General features: G+C 43.0%; 1 protein-coding gene across 2 annotated transcripts in view; it reads left to right on the forward strand.

Moving 5' to 3' along the window:
• The window catches only part of ASPSCR1 (ASPSCR1 tether for SLC2A4, UBX domain containing), a 53,678-nt gene that overhangs the window by 20,369 nt on the left and 9,922 nt on the right, over positions 1-23,387 (forward strand). For both annotated transcript variants that reach the window (XM_069952128.1, XM_069952129.1), the window contains 6 exons: positions 7-502; positions 2,187-2,326; positions 2,489-2,570; positions 9,767-9,833; positions 9,919-9,981; positions 11,123-11,175. In XM_069952128.1, the coding sequence (XP_069808229.1) occupies positions 7-502; positions 2,187-2,326; positions 2,489-2,570; positions 9,767-9,833; positions 9,919-9,981; positions 11,123-11,175 (901 nt within the window). The remainder of the gene's footprint in view (positions 1-6; positions 503-2,186; positions 2,327-2,488; positions 2,571-9,766; positions 9,834-9,918; positions 9,982-11,122; positions 11,176-23,387) is intronic.

A 23,387-nucleotide genomic window follows, 5' to 3' on the forward strand; every position in this document is an offset into this window, starting at 1 on the left:
TACAAGGTTTATAGTGCGGAAGAATGAGCCATCTGAGAACAGACAGCCTAAGATACTTCAAGAGGAAACAAAAAAGAAGGACACTTATGTCGATGTAACTGAGTTACCAAGTACTTCTGCAATAGAGAAACCTTCTGCTGCAAGTCAGAAAGTGCAGCACTCCAGTGACAGTACTAAGCTAGATGAATCCAGTGTCCAGAATCCAGTGCAGGATTCTGGGCCATCATTGGCAGAGAGGCAGGACCAACATCATGTGAAGGTTGTACGGCCAGATTTGGAGTGTGATAAGCCTGGACCATCCTCTAGAGACTTAAGTGAAGCTTCTACTCAGCCTCAGGTGACTTCCTTTATGCCTTTCCAAGGAGGCGGCCATCGTCTAGGAGGTGCCAATGTCCCTACAGAAGCTAACATGCTTACTGCCACAGCCCAAGAGCCTTCTCATAGTCCAGGCCCTTCTAGGCCAAAGAAGTCCAAGACTGATGGAGAGGAAAGTACTTCAGGGGTGAGCATGGGTGAACGTTGGTCTGGATTTTCTCATTCCTGAAATACCAGACTGGGCTAATGTGTATTACATTAAAAAGTAATACCTAATATTAAAGAGGTATTCCCATCTCCGAAAGTTATCCCTTTTTCAAAGGTTAGGGGGTAGTAAGCTGACTGGCGCACACTGCACATGCACAGCCGGCATTGCATTCAGTCTCTGTGGTACTTCCTAAATGACATGTATGAGTTTTGTGCACATAAACTCAACATATAGAGTGGGAGGAAACTGGAGTACCAAACGGGGAGAACATACAAAGTCCAAGTCCTGGTAGATATTGTCCTTGGTGGGATGTGAACCCAGGATCTCAGTGCTGCAAGTTCTGAATGCTGAGCCACCATATTGCTCTTCTTGCTATTTTAGTTGAAAAGAGACATTTAGAGGGGCAACAGTTCCTGTAACTCCTGCTGGAGTGCCTAAAGGCTGTTTGAGGACAGATGCCCATAACAAGCTGTGATCTTTCTTCCTAATGTCCCCTACGGCCGTATTACACAGCCTGATGACTTGATGTTAGCGAGTGCTGATCTGCTAGATGTCTGTGCAGCAAGGGTTGCAAAGACATCATTATCAATGTCTGTGCAGCCCTTGCCTAATAAGTGTAAAATAATAAACTTATAAATACCTCTCCACGCTCCCTGATGTCCTGCTAGCTTGGGCCCGCTCCCCGCAGTGTCTGAAGTGACAGGCCGCTCAGCCAATCACAGGGACAGTTCTGCGGACAGTGATTGGCTAAACGGCTAGATGGACATCAGGGAGCGCAGAGAGGTACGTATAAGTTTATTATATTTTTTTGCATATTCATCAGGCACACGTAGCAATGGGCGCCCAACAGCAGATAATTTTAGGTCAGGCCCAAAAGATACGATCAGCCGATGATTGTTGTCTTTATTTCCCGAAGCAAATTGGCCTGACGTAGATTATTGCTATATGTAATAGGGCCCTTACATGGAGAGAACCAGGGGAAAAAAATCTCTTCATCTTGCTCCCTGTATATTGCATCTAAACTATTGAACCCGGTATTACCTGAATGCTAAGAATCTAGGCTTTTATATGATGACGGAATAATACGAATGAGATAAAGACGTGGAACAGATTAACTAGAACAAATTAAAGTGTTGCTGTCATTATAACTTTCAAAACCTAAATCAACAGTAGATGTGATATATAGCAAGTTTGCAATTTACATTCATTATTTTGTTTTAGTTATGTAGGGAAAACACAGCGCTTCCTGTGTTCTGACACTAAACACAAGAAGTCCTGTGTTTTCAGCTCATCTGTGCGCTCACAGAGAAGGCAGTCATGTGATTGACGGACACATTAAGCCGTGACACTCTGTACTGGCCAGGGCTTCATGTGTTAAGCCTCTTTTTTTCAACCAGCACAAGACTATAAAGCTACCTTCAGGACACTGGACCTGGATTTCTGGTAAGTATAGCTGTGTTTTACTTACAGCATGATAACTAAAAAAAATAATGAATATATATTGCAAGCTTGCTTTACATCACAAATACTGTTGTTTTACACTTTGAAAGTTGTAACGACAATGACACTTAAAGCTCATGATGTACTACTGTATATACTTCCTTAGCAGTGAATAAATTAAGGTCTAAAACCTTGACCTCTTTGATGTTGCTCCTTTTTTCAGCCAATAGACAGAGAGACCCTGGTGTGCCATTTGGATTTAGAGGAAAGTGCAAGTGCCAGTCTCCAGGAGCTCCCAGATGACTTTTTTGAGGTCACAATGGATGATGTAAGAAGAAGATTTGCTGAACTCAGAAGTGAAAGGTGAATAAGCCATATTTTTTTTAACATCTGTCATGTTTTATTTACTATCTTATGTGTACATCAATGTGTGTCAACAGCTTATCCGCAGCAAAAAACCTGCAACATCAAATCTGCTGCAGATCCTTTGTGTGAATAGACCCTTAACATAATTTCTCTCAACAGAAAGCGGCTTGAAGAAGCTCCTCTAATGACTAAAGCTCTTAGAGAGGCACAGCTTAAGGAGAAAATAGAGAGGTACCCAAAGGTAAGGTCCTGAAACCTGCATGCTCCACACTTATTTATCTCTTGTCCTTCTCTAACTGGGACCAGTATGATTTATCTCTGTCACCGGCTTAAATCAATTCCCGAAGCAATGCCAGTGGTATACAGACCATGTGTAACTGGAAGCTGCTATTCACATTTACAGGAAGGACTGCTCTTTTTATCACTAAATAGTAGTTGCTCTATGTCTGTTGTTTTGGTAATAAAGGGAAGTTTCCTGGTTGGAATCCCTCTTATCATGCTATCAAGGCTATGTTCACACAACGTATTTTTTATGACAAGAATGGCCGTTGTTTGCAATTAAAACAGTGGCTGTTCTTGTCATAGAAAAAAATGTGTTGCATTGAAGTCAATGCAAACAACGGCTGTTGTTCACACAGTGTATTGAACCTATACACTGTATTGAAAGTTTGGTGTGGCCGGGGAAATTGTCAATTATTTCTGGCCATTGTGCTTTTAAATCAGTGCAATTTTCATTGATAAGAACGACTTTTGTTTGATTCTCAAAACAGCTGCCGTTGTTTTTAGAGCCAAATAACGTCCATTGCTTATACGTTGTGTGAACATAGTCTAAAGCTGTGTGGGTATTCTCTGGCCATCTGCAATTTTTCATCTTGGGAACTTTCTATGACCTTTATATAATTCTACCTGGTAACAAAAGATATTGCAATTCCTTTTTATTTGTTTTTTTTATTTGTAAGGGGGCAGTACTGAGTGTACTGATATAATTTATAAGGCAAGACATGGGGCAGTACTATATGTGCCTACAAGATTTTAAAGGCAAACGATAAGTCTGTAGCAGGAGTACCCCCAACCTTAGGCTAGGTGGACACAGTATATTTGGCTGCCATTTAACGTATATGCCAGAAGGTGCTCCTATATTGTATATGTTAAACTCTTTGACTTTGACTGAATTAGTCTTTGATCCCACAGACTTAAGGCCCTATTACACCAAGCGATTATCGGATGTATTTGGCTGATTATCGGACGTTATGGCCAATAATTGCTTGGTGTAATAGCTCATGCTAAAAGGCAATGATCAGCCGACATGCACAATTTCAGCTGATCCTTGTCTTTCAGCATGTTGGAAAAAAATAGAACGATAACAGCCATCTGCTGGTCATCATTCCTAGTATTGGAGCGTTGGCAGCAGACCGCCACTATCTCCTATGGGCTCCCCTCCTTCAGCCCCCCGCGGCCCCCACCTGATCTTACCCACTCACTGTCGTAATAGCGCTTGCTCCTCTAGACCGGCCCGTATAATAGGGCCTTAATATGGGCTCCATTTAGGGGATACATTCCATTTTTTGAACTGTTTATTGAGGATTTTTCATGTACGAGACCCAACCATGTGCCAGCTAGCCAGACAGACAAAGAGAGATGTTGCAGTGCCTAAGAAACAAAATATTTCAAAAAAGGCATAAGAAATATTGCTAGCAAGAGAATCCTAACTGAACATTATTACACTGCACATAACATGAGGGTCAATCATGGGCAATCCGCTTTGCTAGAAAGGCTAATTCGAGTGGTGGTCTATAACCTACAATGGGAAATCAACAATGGGAGAGGAAGGGCAGCATATCAGGAGAAGAAGGCAAGTTTGATAAATAAATGTGCAAAAATACTCAACTTGATGAAGAGTACACGTTTAACTATGTTATTTGAGATGGGACTACCCCTTTAAGTTAAACCTTGTGAGCAACAGATGCAAAATTTTTCAAAGATTCTCTTTGTTCATGATTCCTTGTCAGGTTCCTCATCCAACCTGTGCGCATAGAAGAAAGGTTTAACATCTGCGTCCACTTTTTGTAGTTACCCAGTAGTTCTGAACTAATGGGCGTAACCACATGCCATGCCAAAAATCCATAGATGACATTTACACTTCAGCATTGTTTAACCCTATCCGAACAGGTTGAGGTGACAGAGAGTGTGGAAACCCTGATAGGAGTTATGTATTAACTTAAGATGAGTCTCAGCACTCTACCACTCATTAGGAACTGTTTTGCCAATGTATACCTATCATAATCATGCCCTTCCAAAACCTAGCGGATTCCCATTTAGAGAATTTCTGCAGCTTGAAAATAGCAGAAAAACATGAGCTGTAGCTTTGTAAAACGTAGAGGGTTATGTTTTCTGGGGACATGCATCCACAAAGTCTTTGATGGAGTTTGGGAGGTTGTCTACAGTAGGGGAGTACAGTCTAGATTCGAAAAAAGAGAGCTGGATTCTTTGGGGAAGTACCTCCAGTGGGGAAATCCGTCTCTTTAGTTGGGATTTGCAGTGTGTCAGACTGAAAAGAATACACTACTTCCTGCAGGATGTACAGCAGCTGATAAGTACTGGAAGACTTGAAGATTTTTAAATAGAAGTAAATTACAAATCTGTATTTCTGACACCAGTTAATTCAAAAATCAGATTGGCTGCTATGGACATCTGCTCCAGTGTGACAAGCTTTGGTAAATCTACCCACATGTGTCTTGTGGCATGCTGTCCCCTTGTTGTCGGCGTGTATGGCCTATCTCGGCACAGTGTTGCGCTTAGTGTGGTTGTTAGTTGTTTTTATTCCATGGTAACCGCACTTCTATTTATTAGAAGGGCAGACATTTGTGAAAGCTCCTCCTTAAAGAGGTGACAGTCCAATGACATAGCCCTGATGCCAGTAATCCACTGCAAATGTGTTTTTCCATAGAGATTACATTGCTTGGGCTTCATTCTTTGCACCTGTTGGGTATCTTCCCACCCTGCACTATCCATGCCAGTGTGAAGTATGAGAGGGGAGAAGGTTGAAATCATTGCAAAAAGATATTTCTCTGTTTGATTTGTTGCCAAATCATTCCTTGGGGCCAAAAATAGCCTTTTATATAGCCATCTTAAAGGGTATTTCATATACACAACACTGTATTTCTGTCAGACTGGTTTTTATAGCATTCGGCTGTAAGTGTTGCAATCAAATGTGAGATACAGATGTTTCCTCTATAAAGTGCTGGAAAAGAACCGTGCGGATATTAAGCAGCATTTTATACATAGTTAGGATCATGTCTAGGTCCCATGGTAATAAACATAAGTTACCTGGCGATAAATGTTTGCTTTTCTCAACCTGGGTAAATGAAGCACATAGCAAATTTGTCCCTTTACTGTATTTTACTTTTTAATTCTTGTGCAGTCAGTACACTGGTGTCAGGTCTTTGTTAAAGGGGTTTTCCAGGTTAAATGATTGATGGCCTATCCATTGATGGTTAGGCCATTAATTGCTGATTGTCAGGGTGCCGACACATGGCACTCCTTCTGATCAGCTCTTCGGTGCCCTGCATTACACAGTCAACAGAGTCGGAAAGTCTGTAACATTCATTGTATAGCGGTGGTGCCGCACAACTACAGCTTAGCCCCCATTCACTTCAATGGGACCCGAGCTGCAGTAACACAGCGCCACCACTATAAAATGATCAGTGGTGGCATATCCTGTGGATAAGCCATAAATACTGTACTCCTTGAAAACTCCTTTAATAAAGCATAATAATAATAATATTTATTTATATAGAACAAATTCTGCAGCACTTTTCGACTGTGAGGGTATATAAAGAGGCAATCAGACATTACAGAATTACAGCAATTACTGAAACAAGAAGAATGAGGGCCCGATCACAAGAGCTTACAGTCTATGAGGAGTGAGAATTGAGACAATTGTCAGTAAGTCCTTTATTTGGGTATAAATAGAATTGTATACGGTGGATGAGCGAGTCACCAGCCAATCTGTGTGCAGATACAAAGTGGAGGACATAGAGGACACTGCTGAATAAAAGATGAAAGGGGTATTAGGGAACATTATAGGTTGTCCAGGAAAAAAAATCACTTTTCCCCTATCCACAGGGTAGGGGAAAAGTAGGAGGGTAAGGGGGTGGGGGTCCGACCTCTGTACCCCCCGCCGATTTACGTATCAGGCCACGGTGGCTGTGTTATGAATAGAGCTGAGGGTCTCAATTCTTAAAACTGTAGGTGTTGGGATTGTGTCTGTGAGTATACTAGAGACTGGTGCAGCCAGAGCAAAGACTTGGAGATGGGGATGAGAAGGTCTGATTTTAGAAGATGTAAGTTTTAGAACAAGCTATTCCATTTTTTTATGAAATAAAAATTTTAGTAATGTTTTAAAGACTGACCCATACACTTATCATCCATAACCTTAGGGGAAGTGAAATACATTATTAGGTGACAGTGGCTTCTGAATGTGATCTATTAGACAGCAAGTAATCTGTTCTGGAAGTAGATATGATGGAAGCAGAAAAATGTGATGGCTAGGCGACATGTCTTCCCAGGATGTAGCACTTACAAAATGTGTTTCAAGGTCAACCAGTGAACCGGTGTCGGTCATAGGCTCCCAAGGTCATTGATGTGTGTGGGAGTAAACGCTAGCCCATATGGTCTAATCCTAAAGGAGCTGGGCACCTTTAGAGGTGTAGAGAAGTCTAGACCTCAACAAGTGATACCTATAGGTACTCACAAGTGTTACTTATAATATAAGGGAGGGGCATTCAGTGTTATGTAGTCCTTGCCATGGAAAGAAATACAGTAAAAACAATGTAGAACCTCTTTTGGTGTATGCACATGCTTTTTCTTCCTTGTGTATACAACATGGATATTGTAGCCACCTAAATGTCACGAGGACATTACTGGGATTCCCATGTGTGCCATACTGATACACTTATCATCCCCCTCCCTGGAGCTGACTTTTATATGTCCTTTCTTGGCCCCTCAGTAATTTGTCTATTTTTTTTGCCAGTAATGTGATCCAAATTCCAGAATTGTGAAACAGGTTTTTATCAGGCAATAAGAAAGTGTGACTGTAACCATAAGAGAATGAAGCCTTCCGGAGCACAAATATGCTTTCATCTGGATTAGTGGAAAGTCTGTATTCACCTCCTAAGCACTTCCTATTATTGACTCTGTTACTGATCATTTCACAGTGGATAAAGTGAGAATACCTAAGAAACAGTTTTCCTTTTTAAATAACTAAAGTTTATTGAGGATCCGTATTAAGGATACATCAGTGAAAGCAAAAGAAAGTTCATATATATGATAGACACATATCGCTGAACCCTTGAACACAGCGCCAAGAAAAGCATGACGAGGACCTTATAAATGTGTAAAGTTGCATACATCAAGTTTGGTGTAAGTAACTATACATGAGACATAGATGGAGAAAGAGTAGCTATGCAGTGGAAGATAGATGACCAGTCACTTTGAGGCTATGAAAGAAAATCATGATGTAGGTAACTATAAAAGAGACACAAGCCCTCACTCTCACTCTTGCGCTCACTCCTCATGTTTGACTTGATGTCTACATGTGTATACCAAATTTTTATCTATGTATGTTGAAGTTGTGGGGTGCCCACTGCAGGGTTCATCTTCAACATACTGTTGGAAGGACACTTCTCCCCAAGTGCTTGTGACAACTTAGTAAATGCCCATCACTGCTTGAGAAAGGCTAATACATTGCTTTGGAAGTGCTCGTTCTTTTAGTAAATGCCCATGACAACCCCTAACCCCAGACATGAAACTTGCTTCCTCTGCTGTCTCAAGTTCTACTTGCAATTAAAAATCTTAAACCTCTGATATTTACACAGTTAGGCTATGTTCACACGTAGTATGAGACTAGACATTCCATTCCTTCTCAGAAAAGATCATCCCTGCAGTACCGGCCTGATGATTTCTAGCGCCGCTAAGTTCTGATGCGGGCGCATTTGTGCGCCCCGCATCAGAACTCCTCACTGCACACTTTGGAGCATGCGGCCGGAGTCGATCACTCTATAGTATGCACTGACAGGGTTTTCTGCGGCCGCTGTTTACTGAATATATTATACATAACATATCATACTTTCATATAGTACCAAATTCATTTTTCAATTTCAACTGGAAGGGAGTAAAGCTGGGAACTTCTCAGCCCCCCTCGTATGTATGTATATACACTATAGCTATATCTACACCAGCCAGACCACTGGTTTTAAGCCCCATTTATATGGGCCTATCATTGGCAGAGCTCATTCAGCCAATAATCAGCCCGTGTAAAAGCACATCTCTTGTGTGGCAGCATAATTTAGCGCACATATCCGCCGCACATCTCCCTGTGTAAACAGGAGATTTGCAGCCAATAGCATTATATTTTAATGGCCACGTGATTAATCATGCCTTGTAAAAGCACTGCAAACAAGCGCTGATCTCACTGATTGGCGCTTGATTGCAACGCAGACGGCCATCATTGGCAGGTGTACGTGAACCCGTATAGCAGAGTGGTGGTCGGTAACCTAGACAACAAATTGTCAGCCATAGTTTGGGTATTTAACTTGATGAGCCCTGCAAGTGTAACTCAATACTGTTTGCAAAGCTTCTTTATCTATATATGTTGGCCAATATTCTTTAGAATATATTTTACACTAGTTTTGGTTAGAATCCTAAGGGAGTCCTTACATATAGCATGATGGGTTTTATACATCCTTTTTGATACTGCTGATTGGATACAAGGCCAGGTCTGATATAAGGGATTATATCTACAAAGAGCTTTTCATTTCCTATGATGTCTGCCGGTGTGATTTATTCCCTGCCGATAACCCCTGTCATGGTTCTGCCCACACTGTCCTTTCATGTAGGATTTGAGAAGAGTAGCTTTACGTTTGGTGTGAATGGTTTCCGTCTAGACAGGTTAGCAATCTCCCTCTGACAAAGCCATAAGAAGATAATGATGGATTCTAGCAATGTCTTTGTCACAACGGAAGAGCGTATAACCCAAACAGGAAGGATTTAATCCCCATACATAACCTTGATTGTCTGATTTTATGGCTTTTTATATATATATATATATATATATATATTGGCCCACATAGATTCAGACCTCAGCCACCACATTGCCCATGCCCATTTACCTGTTGCTCCTCCACTTGAACCATTCTTGTTCAGACCTTAAATCTGCCAGGAGATATTGGAGGTCAGACTGTATTTCAGCAGATGTATTGAATTCTAACAAAATCACCAGGATCTGACAAGAAATGCATACTGTGTATGTACCATACTTATACTGCACATAAAGGAGAGATTACAGTTTACATCTGTCAATTAATGAAAGAAAGATGATCCTGAATGGTGGCATTGAAGTTTGCCTTGCTCATGACTGTTCTGTGGTTACTTTCACAGATAGTCCTCCGTGTCCTCTTCCCAGACCGCTATATTCTGCAGGGATTTTTCCGTATATCCGAGACAAGTAAGTTACTAGCTATCTGTTAGTGTTTACTCTGCTCATCATTTACTTCATTAATTTGCCAATTGTTCTTTACTTTCTCCTGCAGTCGGTGCAGTCCGGGAGTTTGTGTCGAACCACCTGGAAGAACCGGAGATCCCATTCTACCTATGTATGTCAATGCCATCTCATGTGCCTCTAGTGCGCTACTAACACTAGTGACCCTATACTGTTTAGTTTTGGGTGGTATAGTGCTATGCTATTTAGTTACAAGTGACAGAAAACATGACTGAACAAGGACTATTATGACAGATGGTCCTAAAGCTGAGCTTTATGCCTGTTCATACAGGTAAAGTGAACAGGCAGATAGAAGTGAGAATTAGGACCACTGTAGACCCCACATACCAAGACTGTTGGTGGACTTACCCACACATGCTGTGCCAATTTTCCACAAAAATGTGGGATTAGGTTACTTTAAAAAAAAAAAACATGCGATTTGCAGTCGTTAGGGATGGTCCGAACCAAGTTCGTACGAACCCGAACCATCCGCAATGATTACCGTTGTCTGCCCGCTCCGTGCAGCGGGCGGATCCAGGGGGAGGAACACCTGGAAAACTAGGATACAGCCATAGCTATAGGCTGCATCCCAGTTTTCCAGGCGGTCCTCCCGCTGTATCTGCCCGCTGCACGGAGCGGGCAGACAGCGGTAATCCGATGCTGAGCGTTCGGGTTCAGCCGAACCCGAACCTCGGTGGGTTCGCACCATTCCTAGCAGTCGTTATTACCAGACCTCAGTCTCTGCAGTGTGGTGCTTCTAGACCCGCTCAGCCAATAACTGGCCACATTGGTGTCCTACTGTTTAGCTGAGCAAAGTTTCCCCCATTCCTGAACATCTTTATTCAATACACATACTTGATGACTGGGAATTTCATGTTTGCTTTGTTGGCTTTCAGTAACTTCAGATAGTTCCAGGTTCTTCCAGATAAAGTTTACCTATACTGATGCATCATTGTCCCACACTCCTTTGCTGTAAAAGTGTAAGGCTACATTCACACGTCCGTAGTGCAGACCGCGACCGCAGATCAGACTCCGAATGTGCATCTGTAGCGCTCCATGCTTCACTGAGCACTACATTGGCACTTCATTAAGATAGCGATCCGTGTCGCAAATTACGGTCCACGTTACAGCAGGTCCTATTTTTTTACATGTGAGTGGGGGTCATTGAATAACAATGGTTCTATGTTCTGTCCGCAATTGCGGACAATTACCCGCCGTGTGAATGTGGCCTTAGACAATTTCTCTTTTTGTTGCAGTTATTACTCCTCCAAGGACAGAGTTGAAGGATGACTCCCTTAGCCTTTTTCAGGTTAGTGAGACATTTATCACAACCAATGATAATACTCTGCACTAATTAACGCTTACAGCTGCCTCCACACTACTGGACTCCACTAGTCCCGTATCTTCAAATATTCAAATCTTCAATACACAACACGTATGGAGGAATAAAGGGTTTCTCACCACAATGTAGATTCAGTCGGTCCGAAAGGAACCTTCACGCTCCGATGATCCGGAGGAGAAAATACTCACAATGCCTTCATGACATATATTTTTTTATTTTCTTTTTAGTCACATATTAAAGCTCACAGCTGATGTACTCATCAGACACGGACGCCCAGGTACGTCCTCACCGCGGACGTTTCGGAGGAAACAAACTCCTCCTTCCTCATGCGCGAGGAAGGAGGAGTTTGTTTCCTCCAAAACGTCCGCACATCCTCTGTTAAACTAGAGATTTGGGGCTGACACAAAATAATTTTTAAGCATGTCACCAAAGGAGTTTTTGTCTGTTCGGCATCTGATTGCTGGCCCCACAACACTGGCCAATATCTGCCTATTTGGCCATTATCACATTATCAACCATGTTATAGCGCTCTTATTCTAGCCCCATGTGGTTTTCTTTCTTTTTTTTTTTTTAAACCATATTTTATTTTATTTTCAAAAATAAGTATACATACATTACCATGGTTGACACACTACTTTCGATGGGGACACAGTAGTAGAATCCAACATACTGTGACATTAGATTAATATAAACAGTTCAAAACTTTCTTATCCCACCCACAGCCATCCGCCATGGTCACGACCTGTAGGGCAACCGCCACCACCACCAAGACGCGCAAACCCTTTGAGATATCACCTGGGCCCTCCACTGGGCCACTTTATAGTAAACTAGTCCAGTGTACAGTGTTAGTAAGTGTACTCATAGCACTCACTGACAGGAGCTCCTGTGTACCTCATAGAGCTAAAATCAGATTCCCATCCTCCAGGCTGTGCTGCCCTGCTCTGTGGTGAGTCTGTCCATAAAATGGCCAACATGGAGGAGCATATGACCATGCCCGGATCCCAGTGTCCACCATAGGCATATACAGGCTCAGTGTTTGATACTGGGGGCTGGGACATGGTCACATGCTCCTCCATGTCGGCCATCTTATGGACAGACTTGCCACAAAGCAGGGCAGCCCAGCCTAGAGGAGGGGAGACTGGATTTAGCTCTATGAGGTGCACAGGGAGCTTTTGTCAGTAAGTACTATGAGTAGTTACTAGTACTGTACACTGAAGAATTTTACCCCTTTAAGTTTAAATAGAGTACCTGCCACATCTTTAGTTAGGTACCATTTTGTGTCCTTGAAGAGTAGAACAACCTGCCTTATTTCTACCTTTGTGAGAAAACAGCAAATAGAGGTTTTATTTCTTCATTTAAAACGAATCTTAAAGGGAACCTGTCACCCCCCGTGCCGGGGTGACAGGCTCCCGACCCCCTGCTACAGCCCCCTATACTCACCTGATCCCACCGGGTCCCGCTTCTGGTTCCGGTCGGGTCACGGAGATATCAGCTGCTGCAGCCCGGCACGCGTCCTGAGAGATGAGTCCAACGCTCATAGAGAATGACGGAGCGCTGGACTCTCCTGTCATTCTCTATGAGCGTTGGACTCATCTCTTAGGGCGCGCGCCGGGCTGCAGCGGCTGATATCTCCGTGACCCGACCGGATCCAGAAGCGGGATCAGGTGCGTATAGGGGGCTGTAGCGGGGGTCGGGAGCCTGTCACCCCGACACGGGGGGGGGGGGGGTGACAGGTTCCCTTTAAGCCACATACATGGGTGATATGGCAACTATTCTGTCAGCATCACCAGCATAGAGGCCAGAAAAATCCAACCATACATCACTGCATGATCACATGCCCGCCATCATTCTACATGTAGTATATTCCAGAAATTGTCGTAATGACCCTTTAGATATTTAGATCATCATTGGGTGTGGGAGATATGTGAAAATGTACATTGTGTGAAAAGTATAAACAAGCAGTATTGGCAGCCATTAGGTTGTTGATGCACTATATGTGCCCCTCCTGTTTATTTGCACCCTCAGCCAAACCGAGCATGCATGTGTTTTCTGTAGGGTGACTGCAGATTCCCTTTTCTAATTGTGGACAAATGGGGCTAAAAAATGTAGTACTCACCAGCAGCCATATCTGCTGCTGTTCCACTAGCTCCGGTCTCTACTTGTCACCCCCTAGTCTCCATCTCAACACAAGGAAGTGGTCGTTCAGCAAACCGATGATTCCCCATTACAGCCAGTGAATGGCAGAAAGGACATTTCCTTTGTGTCAAGGTGTGGGGAGGGCACTGCCTGATTGACAACAGTGGGGGGGGGGGGGGTTATGACAACTCAGTAATGCATATTTTTTTTTTTTTTTTTAGCCTGGTCACTTTTAAAATCAGCTGTATTAAGAAGAAGAGGTTTGGGTGCTGAAGTTACACCTGATCCTTCTTTTCCTCAACGTCATCTAGAAGTCAATAGGCCCCCCCATACACATAGCCATAGTGGGCATGGATTTTTTTTTTGTGTGTATGAGAGTGTTGTATGCATCTGAGTCCAACAGAGTCAGAGAATTGATGTGAATAATCCTAGAATAAGGCGGATTAGCTGTTAGACACCATCTCCACCAGAGAGGTGTACACAACCATTACTGCACTTGTTATATAGGATGCCTTCATACTCGCACTGACTACATCTCTACCTTCTCTTTCCTATGAGAGTCAAGCAGGGGGGTCTCCCCTGCAAGTCCCATACAAAACCCTGCTGGTCATTCTTTATATGATGAGTTTGCTGTGCAGGTCTTCCCATCCTCCTCTACAGTAGTAACCTGAGCCCCCTGCTTGTGTGTTCAGCCTGGAGTAGGTTTCTGGGAGGAGAGGGGGCTCTGAGCTCTTGGCAACTTGTGAAGGGGTCTTTCTTCTCTGTAACGTTCCGGCAGCAGAGCCTCTCCTGCCTCAGACTTTCATCTTGCTGGCAGCCCTGTTATTCTTGGCCGGCTTTCCATGACTGCTGTTCCTAATAGAGGCGCTTCCACTGAACCTTAAACTACTCAATAAAAGTGTCACCGTTAGAGGGAGGTCCTTCCTCAGGGCTCAGAGGGCAACAAGACACATCCTGTCATGATGAAGATTGTGTATGTTGGGGGAAGATCTGAAGGAGGACCGCTCATCTGTATACTGACACATGATTGCTGGGCGGCTATTGCTCATGTGGAAAAGTTATCAGCCTTCTATGCATGTTCTAATCAGAAGGAAAAGTGCTGTATAGATTTCCTCCTCTATAAATCTCTGAGCGGAAGCCAAGCTGATACATTTTATTGCATCTGGAAGATTTCTGCATTGTGTAGACTGAAAGATTCATATATGCCGCCATAAAAGCCTGTCCATGCAGGCTCTCATTTATTTATAAAGCAGGTAAACTATGAAGATGCCTATACAATTCTATGCTATAGACTTCTACTCCCATAATCATTCAGTTTTATCCAAGAAAGAAAAATGCTGAACTTGCGTAGCAAATTTTTTTTCTCTTTATTGAGTATACATATTTAAAACAATTCATAAAAAGAGAGAAAACCTAACATTAAAAAGAACGGTGGCTATCCCGGAGGTGGTTCTTGTATTTATTAACTCATACTATTTGCTGCAATCCCTGACACACAACACATGTTGTTCAACAGATGGATAAAGTGCAATACACTAAAAAATGCTAAAAAATGCTACATTTATCTTGACAATACCAAAGTGCTAGTGCATAAAGTTTATTAGATTAGCATACATCATAACATTAGTCCTATAATCCACCTATTTGTTGTTGTTGTTACCCCACAAATTCTAGGGATCCAGCAAGTAAACTACCTTAAAGGTCCGTTATTGTGTAAATCCTCCGGGACGCCACCACCCGACGCGCGTTTCGTTGCCTTCGTCCGGGGGTCTTTTTGGATAAAACTGTTAGCAAAGCTGTAGTAGCAGCACAAAGGCTGCATGCAATAAAATAGGTGATCATAGTGTATGCAATAGAGTACAAGGTATTGCATTTAGACAAAAGTGTGAGTTCCATAATCATTCAGTAGGTTGTTTTACAGCAGCCTTAACCCACTGCAAAACTGATATTGTACTGCTATTCTTGTTGTTTTGTTTCCACTTACAATGTGTAAAAATGAAATCCTAATAGGCGAGAGAAGGCTTACTGAAGTTCGACCTAAAGTTTACAGTATTGTAGAACTGTAATACTGTAGAAATACAGTATTGTAGTCTCCATTTACAGATCTACTGTAATACCTACTGTGGTTTTAATGAAATTAAGATAGATCAGAATAGAGCTCAGAAACTGACTAAAACGATGCATTCACTAGATCAGTGATTTTCAACCTTTTTTGAGCCGCGGCACACTTTTTATACTTAAAAAATCCCGGGGCACACCACCAACCAAAATGGCACAAAACAACACTAAAACAGTACATATTATACATATAATTAATAATATAGATTATAAATGTATTTATACTCAGTGTGAAACCTGGGCCTGTTTTCTTCTCCCCCCTGTGCTTCTCTCCACCATACTTCTCCCCCCTGTCTCTCTCCTGTGCTTCTCTCCACCATACTTCTCCCCCCTGCTTCTCTCCTGTGCTTCTCTCCACCATGCTTCTCTCCACCATACTTCTCCCCCATGCTTCTCTCCTGTGCTTCTCTCCACCATACTTCTCCCCCCTGCTTCTCTCCTGTGCTTCTCTCCACCATACTTCTCCCCCTGCTTCTCTCCTGTGCTTCTCTCCACCATACTTCTCCCCCCTGCTTCTCTCCTGTGCTTCTCTCCTGTGCTTCTCTTCCCCTTGCTTCTCTCCTGTGTTTCTCTACCCCATGCTTCTCTCCTGTGCTTCTCTCCCCCATGCTTCTCTCCACCATACTTCTCCCCGATGCTTCTCTCCTGTGCTTCTCTCCCCCATGCTTCTCTCCTGTGCTTCTCTCCACCATACTTCTCTCCTGTGCTTCTCTCCACCATACTTCTCTCCACAATACTTCTCCCCCCTGCTTCTCTCCCCCCTGCTTCTCTCCACCATACTTCTCCCCCCTGCTTCTCTCCTGTGCTTCTCTCCCCCATGCTTCTCTCCACCAAACTTCTCTCCCCCCTGCTTCTCTCCACTGTTTCTCTCCCCCATCCCCAGGTTTCTCTCCCCCCCCCCCTTCCTCCTCACCTCCTCCGAGATGGTCGCCGCTGCTGTCCGCCTAACCTACTGGCCGCCCGTAGGGCGCGGATGTGCTCCTCCAATCAGCAGAGACTGGGAGCGTGGTGCGCTGCGGCGGGCCATAGCGCACACGTTGATTGGATGCTTGCATCACGGCCCGCCGCAGCGCACCACGCAACCGCCCACATTATAATCCGCCACTGATCGCTGCGCATTGCCGGGGAACAAAACACAGGGGCACCATAGTTTGGGAAACTTTCCCCGCGGCACACCCGACCATGTGTCGCGGCACACTAGTTGAAAATCACTGCACTAGATAAGCTATAGCATTCCACTGAAAGGTACAGAACATATGACCATAGAAGAGAAAAGTTGGCTGAAGTTGTCCATCTTGGCCTAGCATGGACGGCTGATGTTAGATTACCACTAGTGTTGAGCGAGCACTAAAATGTACTTCTTACTTGAGACGATTATTTTTCAGTGCTCAAGTAACGAACCCCATTAAAGTTCTGCTGCTGGTGCCGAGCAGAGGGTACCTGGTTAACCTATTGCATTATTTTGTTGAAATATTTATTTATTTATTTATTTATTTATTTAATTTGCAGAAATGAATAGTCCAGGTGATTTAAAAAAAAAAACTTTGTAATTGGGTTTATTAGCCAAATATGCCATTATCTGCATTTAAAAAGCCCTTCCTCTTTTCCATTAACTGCAAAAAATCAGGAAATAGTGACTTGTTGCATCAGACGTACCCAGTCTGTTCTAGGGAGAGGGGAGGGGGGAGGAGGGAGTTAGCCAACAGCAGAAAGCTGAGAACAAAATATTACAGGCACTGAGCTGGGTGAACTCTGTATTCAGAGGTCAGAGAGGTCAGTGCTGACTGTCAGAGGAGATAGAGGGTGATGTATTTGTAGATTAACTCTTTGTTGTCCTGTTTTGGTGTTTTATTTAGCTCTCTCCATAGGAGAACAATGAAGACAGGGGCTAGAGCTTCAAACTGCTTTTTCATGATAATAATTTATTTTTCGGCTAATAAACCTAATTACAAAGCTTCTTAAAATCGCCTGGACTATTGATTTCTGCAAAAAAAAATTCACGTCCCTTTAAGGATGGGGCAATTTTCGTTTTTGCGTTTTCGTTTTTTCCTCCTTGTGTTTAAAAGGCCATAGCACTTGCATTTTTCCACCTAGAAATCCACATGAGCCCTTATTTTTTGCATCACTAATTGTATTTTGCAATGACAGGCTGAATTTTTGCATAAAGTACACTGTAAAACCAGAAAAAAATTCAAAGTGTGGTGAAATTGAACAAAAAAAAACGCATTTCTTTTATCGCCCTGGGGTAAAACTGACTTGTTATGCATGTTCCTCAAGTCGTTACAATTAAAATGATATATAACATGTATAACTTTTCTTTTATCTGATGGCCGGTAAAAAATTCAAACCATTGTTAACAAATATACGTTCCTTAAAACCGCTCCATTCCCAGGCTTATAGCGCTTTTATCCTTTGGTCTATGGGGCTGTGTGAGGTGTCATTTTTTGCGCCATGATGTGTTCTTTCTATCGGTACCTTGATTGCGCATATACGACTTTTTGATCGCTTTTTATTACATTTTTCCTGGATTTGATGCGACCAAAAATGCGCAATTTTGCACTTTGGGATTTTTTTGCGCTTACGCCATTTACCGTGCAAGATCAGTAATGTGATTTATTAATAGTTCGTGCGATTACGCACGTGACGATAGTAAACATGTTTATTTATTTATTTATTTACTTTTATTTAAAACCTGGGAAAAGAAGGGTGATTCAGACTTTTATTAGGGGAGGGGGCTTTTTACTTATAACAATACTTTTTTTTTTTTACACATATACTAGAAGCCCCCCTGGGGGACTTGTTACCACTTGTACCTTCGGATAGCTGCTTTTAATCCAAGATCTGTCCTGGGGTCCGTTCGGCAGGTGATGCAGTTATTGTCCTAAAAACAACTTTTAATCCTGCAGCGCTGTGTCTAACGGCCGGGGCTTACATTTGTATATGCATTAGGCTGGCACCACCTCTCCGTCCTAACTCCCCCCCCCCTCATCATTAGGAAAGATCCAGGAACATTTACTGCTGTTTAAGCTTTGCACAGGTGTATTAATGAACCAGCCCATGTTCATTATACACACAGGTGGGGAATAGGAAGCAATCTGCCTGGATCATTCCTAATGATGAGGAGGGTGGGGAGGAAGGACAGAGAGGTCGTGCCAGCCTAATGCATATACAAATGTAAGCCGGCCGTTAGAAACAGCGCTGGAGGATTAAAAGTTGTTTTTACGACAATAACTGCATCCCCTGCCGAACGGACCCCGGGACAGATCTTGGATTAAAAGCAGCTATCCGAAGGTACAAGTGGTTTGGGGGGGTCAGATTGTGGGTACAGAGTTGCTTTACCTAAATATCAAAAAATTAAAAAAAATGTGTTTATATTTTATACCTGTTATGCATAGAAAATATCCACAGGGCATTGAGCTTGGTAGAGATAGGACACCTACTTTTTATAGATCAGTGAAGGTCCCACAGCTCGGACGTTCTCTGATCACCAAGATGTTACACCTCTGTATAGAAAGTAAGACAAGTTACTGCAGTGAAAGAAACCCTTTAAAGAAGATCTGTGGCTTTTCTGGACCTGGCTGTTTTAGTAAATACTGTACTTGTGTTCCATTCTGGCATACCTTTTCCTATAGCTCTGTTTTGTGCCATTCCTCTGTTATTGTTACTAGAAATGTATGACTAAATAGGTTAACCTATTGGGTGTGGCCAGTCAGAGAGAGGGCTGTCCCCTACACTGTCTGAAACTATCCAATCAGTGCTAATACTGTCAGACAGCGGTAACACCCAATTGGCTATTTAGTCAAAGTAATAATAACAGAGGAGCAGTACAACACAGAGCTATAAGAAAAGATATTCCAGAAATATTGTTTCAGGAAGAATACAAATATTTAGGCTACGTTCACATGTAGCAAAACTAGCGGAATGGTCCGCCGTGGAATGCCGTTAGCCTCCCTCACATAATGGGAGTCTATGGGAGAACATGTTCATTCTTCAGCGCAGAGAGACGCTGTGAGAACAGCAGCGCGCGCCTCCCATAGACTCCCATTATGAGAGGGAGGCTAACGGCATTGTCCGCCGCGGAATTCCGCTAGTTTTGCTATGTGTGAACGGGGCCTTAAAGTGGATCAGTCATGAATACCATCCCATTTCCCCCAGCAGCTTCCCGCCACCCCACTAGATATTAATAAATCTCTCTCTATTTGGGTATAGAGTGAGATCTATCAAGGCCAGCGAGGCAGGCAGAAGCCACCAGGGACTATCCTGGTGACTCAAGGTTCAGGCTGCATTTATGGTTCAGGCAGGTCAGGAGAGTCCTCAGACCTTGTACATGTACATGTATATTACCTGCTACCCTACAGGCAGCTATGTATTCAGAAACCGGGGCCAAGCTGGTGGGAGGACATACTCACTACTATACTTGTAAAACATGTAAGATGGCCAACCCCTTTAAGCTACTCTCTGGCATGGTCCTCCGAGCACCTTTATTTTTGATGGTTAAAGTAACAGTTGGCATGTGTGGGGATCATCATGTATTGCCTAAGATGAAGCGCCGCAGCAATGGTCGAATATTACAAAGTTTGTCTATTGCTTGAAGACAACATTGGAAATCATTGTCCTTTAAATAATATATACACGTAATATAACACAATATATACACACACATATAACAATAATTTGTGCTAGTGTGTAATTCATGGAATCACTCTGTCCTTCGACCATCACAATCACAGGATGTTTTTGCCAAATGCTAGTAGTAGTTTTAATAATTGAAATAGTTTGGGGTTTGTCGGGGTCGCACTCGGATTCCCCTGGTCGGCCGCAGACCCCATAATTATAGCCTACTTGTTCTGGGTGCCTAAAACTCGGTGCTCTGGTTCCTCTCGGTTGTTTGCTGGTGGTTCCTTCCTGTCTGGAGCTTTTGATCTACTCCCTGTGAAGAAATCCTCAACCCTTAAACGTCATTTCAAAAGCTGGCTTTGCCTTCCAGCTCGTCCGATGTGTCTGTAAATGTTTGCGCTCTGGATTCTGCCAGTCATCCCTGCTCGCCCCTTTGAAGTGCTCTCGCTTCCATTGATCTTCAAACATCAAACTAAAAAGACCTGTGGCACTTTAATCAACGACCATCCCGGGATGGAAGGAATGCTTCACATGCCACCAGCTTTCCCTGCTTGGGGACACTCGATTGTTATGTTCTTCTAGAACAGTAGAGCTGTTTATGTCTAAAGAACCAAACATAGATTTGGTGACAGATGTACAGATCACCTCCCCTCTGTTCTCTCGTCTCTGCCTCTCTTTTTTCCCTCTCCACTATTTATTTTTATACTTTTTTTTTGTTCACTCTATGACTTTATTCTTTGTGTATCTGTGTCTCAGTGTCGCCGAGCCCTGTTGTCTTTGTGTTCCTATTGCTGGGTGTATGTGCGGCCTGTTCCTCCCTGCAATGAATTCTCTGTGACCCTCAGGGCCTTTTTCCTCACAAGGCTTTGAAGTGTTTGCCCAGAGATTGACTGACAAGGAAGTTTTTAGTGGCGGCACCAGGGGGAATGGACAGAAAAAAAGGGCCATGCTTTGAACTAAAGATCTTTCAGTGGGGAGATGCTGGCTTTAGTTATCTCCTTCACTATGTTAATTATTCAGCACGATAATTGGGGGGGAAGAGTAAAGAGCGAGAGGAGGTTATTAAAAAATTCCAGCACTAACACGCTACACAAACCTCATTTTCCAGCCTCCCGAGTGCATAAAAGAAATGTTGTGTTTAAAGGGGGCTAGTGCGTTTCAAGGGGGAGCGAGGGGCCCTTTCTAAGCTGTCCTTTCTCTAAATAGTGAAATCCCTACAGATGAAACTTCAAAGCGTTGGCGAGTGTTCTCTCTCTGAGTTTTGACCATGTCTGCTACTCTGTAATTAAAGTTTACGGAAAGCTGTCTTTGTTTTCAGATGGCATGCAACCTTACACAATAAAGACTGAAAAGGAAATGTTAAAAAGCCCCACACTGTGTCCTGCCGCTGTCCTGTTTCATGTGCTGCTCCCATCTGACCCGATAACACAGGCAGCACTCCTAAGAGGAGTCCGTGTCGCATCTCCTGTCAGAAACCCATCAGAACATGTTCTGAATGACAAGTGGAATATATGCTCCAGGAGTGACATAGGCTTGGCTTCATCCTTGATAATTATAGACTTTATATGTATGTGTTTTTGTACATATGCGTACTTATGCTTTATTTTAAGCCTATATCATGTTATTATCTAGTCCCATTGAATGATGTGATATCACCTGCTAAAAAGGAAGAGCAAACAGGCAGCAGTCCCACTACCAAAGTCCAAGAGAAGAAAGCTGTGACTATCATTGTATAGTAGATTGTGGTGCTTATAGAAATTGAAAGCTCTGTGCTGGTTTACATACCACAGAAGGAAGGAAGAAAGTTGGATAAACCTGCAGCTCCCACGTCACTGACTGCCATTGCCGTTCATCTTTCTAGTTACTTTTACATGCTTGCTTAAAGGGCACAGCACTGCCTCCTCTTCATTCTCAGTAATTCTGGGTCCTATCACAACGCTATTAGTTTGTAAAATTGGAATACCCCGTTAGTGCCCGGTCGGTCGGCAAGACCACCTGGAAGTCTCAGAATGCATAGATGTCTGTAGGATAAACATTGTACACGCTGGTGACAGCAGTTCTCACCACTTGTTTACACCAGTTGTCTTGGGTTGAGAAGAGCTTCGTTTGAAAAGGAGAATTGCCTAGTTTTTCTATGGTCCTCAGAGACCACCTTGTTACAATAAACACTTCCCACATTTCACTTCAAAGGCCTCACTTAATATGGAGTTTTATGTGAATTTCAATTGATGTATTTCATAGTCTCTTTCTCTTACAGTAAGTGTGTGTGCACAGGAGCAGATATACGACAGGTTATATTTATCATTGCCACCAGCTTCCTATGATTCATATATTTGCATTTTCCTGTGCCATTTCTTTCCTTTACTGGCTTCTAGCAGCCCTCACCTTTGGCGTAGCTACTATAGAGGCAGGGTAGGCAGCTGATATGGGGCCCTTAGGGGAGGGGGCCCGGGGATGCACAGGAAAGATGAAGAGTCTCCTGTGTCATTCTGCTTAACCTCTAATGTACTGCAGTTTGTAAGTTACCCAGTGTTCACTTACATGCTGCAACATAATAAAGGGATAAAAAGCAGAAGACAAGGAGATCTCTGCTTATTTGGGGGGCCCCGTACAGTTTGTTGTGCCATGGGGGGGGGGGCTACCTTTACACTTATTGCTGCCGATCCTCACGTTGGAAGAGATATTCCAGTAAACACGTTTGTATAATAACTTTCAAAATCAACACTTTTACTACGATTGCTATGTCAGTTCCTTCCTGTTCCTTTTATTTTTTTTTTCTGCCCTGGTCATGTGTTGGATGCATACTGTAGGTACCCGGCTTGTTACAGGACACAGCTGTAGACCTGTGTGACCACCATGACCTGGACAGGTTTTCATTTGCTGGATATAAACAATGAAGGTTTATATTGGAGAATAACAAGCAGTGTTGTCCACATTCAGTCATCCATTAGCCAGGTACTCTCATTGACTAAAAATAAATAACATACCATGGAAGAGTTGTTGGAATTGAATGAAAGTTACATGTGTAATTGTAATGATGATATATGTAAGTGATTAGAATATTGGAAACAAAGGGTAAGTTTATTAGGGAAAACTGTACAATAGAAGGGAGGTACCATGTTGGGCCATGTCTTGCCTGGATACAAGATGAGATATGGTTAGATATGGAAGCATACAGGTCCCATATGGCATTCTGTGGAAGATTTGCGCACAGGAGTTGTAGCTTAGCCTGTAGTTCCTGTGCACTCCTAGGGCTGTATTATACCAACCAATTATCGTCTGTACTTGGCCAATTGCCGGCCGATAAG

This window comes from Dendropsophus ebraccatus, chromosome 14 (genome assembly GCF_027789765.1).
Source record: "Dendropsophus ebraccatus isolate aDenEbr1 chromosome 14, aDenEbr1.pat, whole genome shotgun sequence".
Lineage (NCBI taxonomy): Eukaryota > Metazoa > Chordata > Amphibia > Anura > Hylidae > Dendropsophus > Dendropsophus ebraccatus.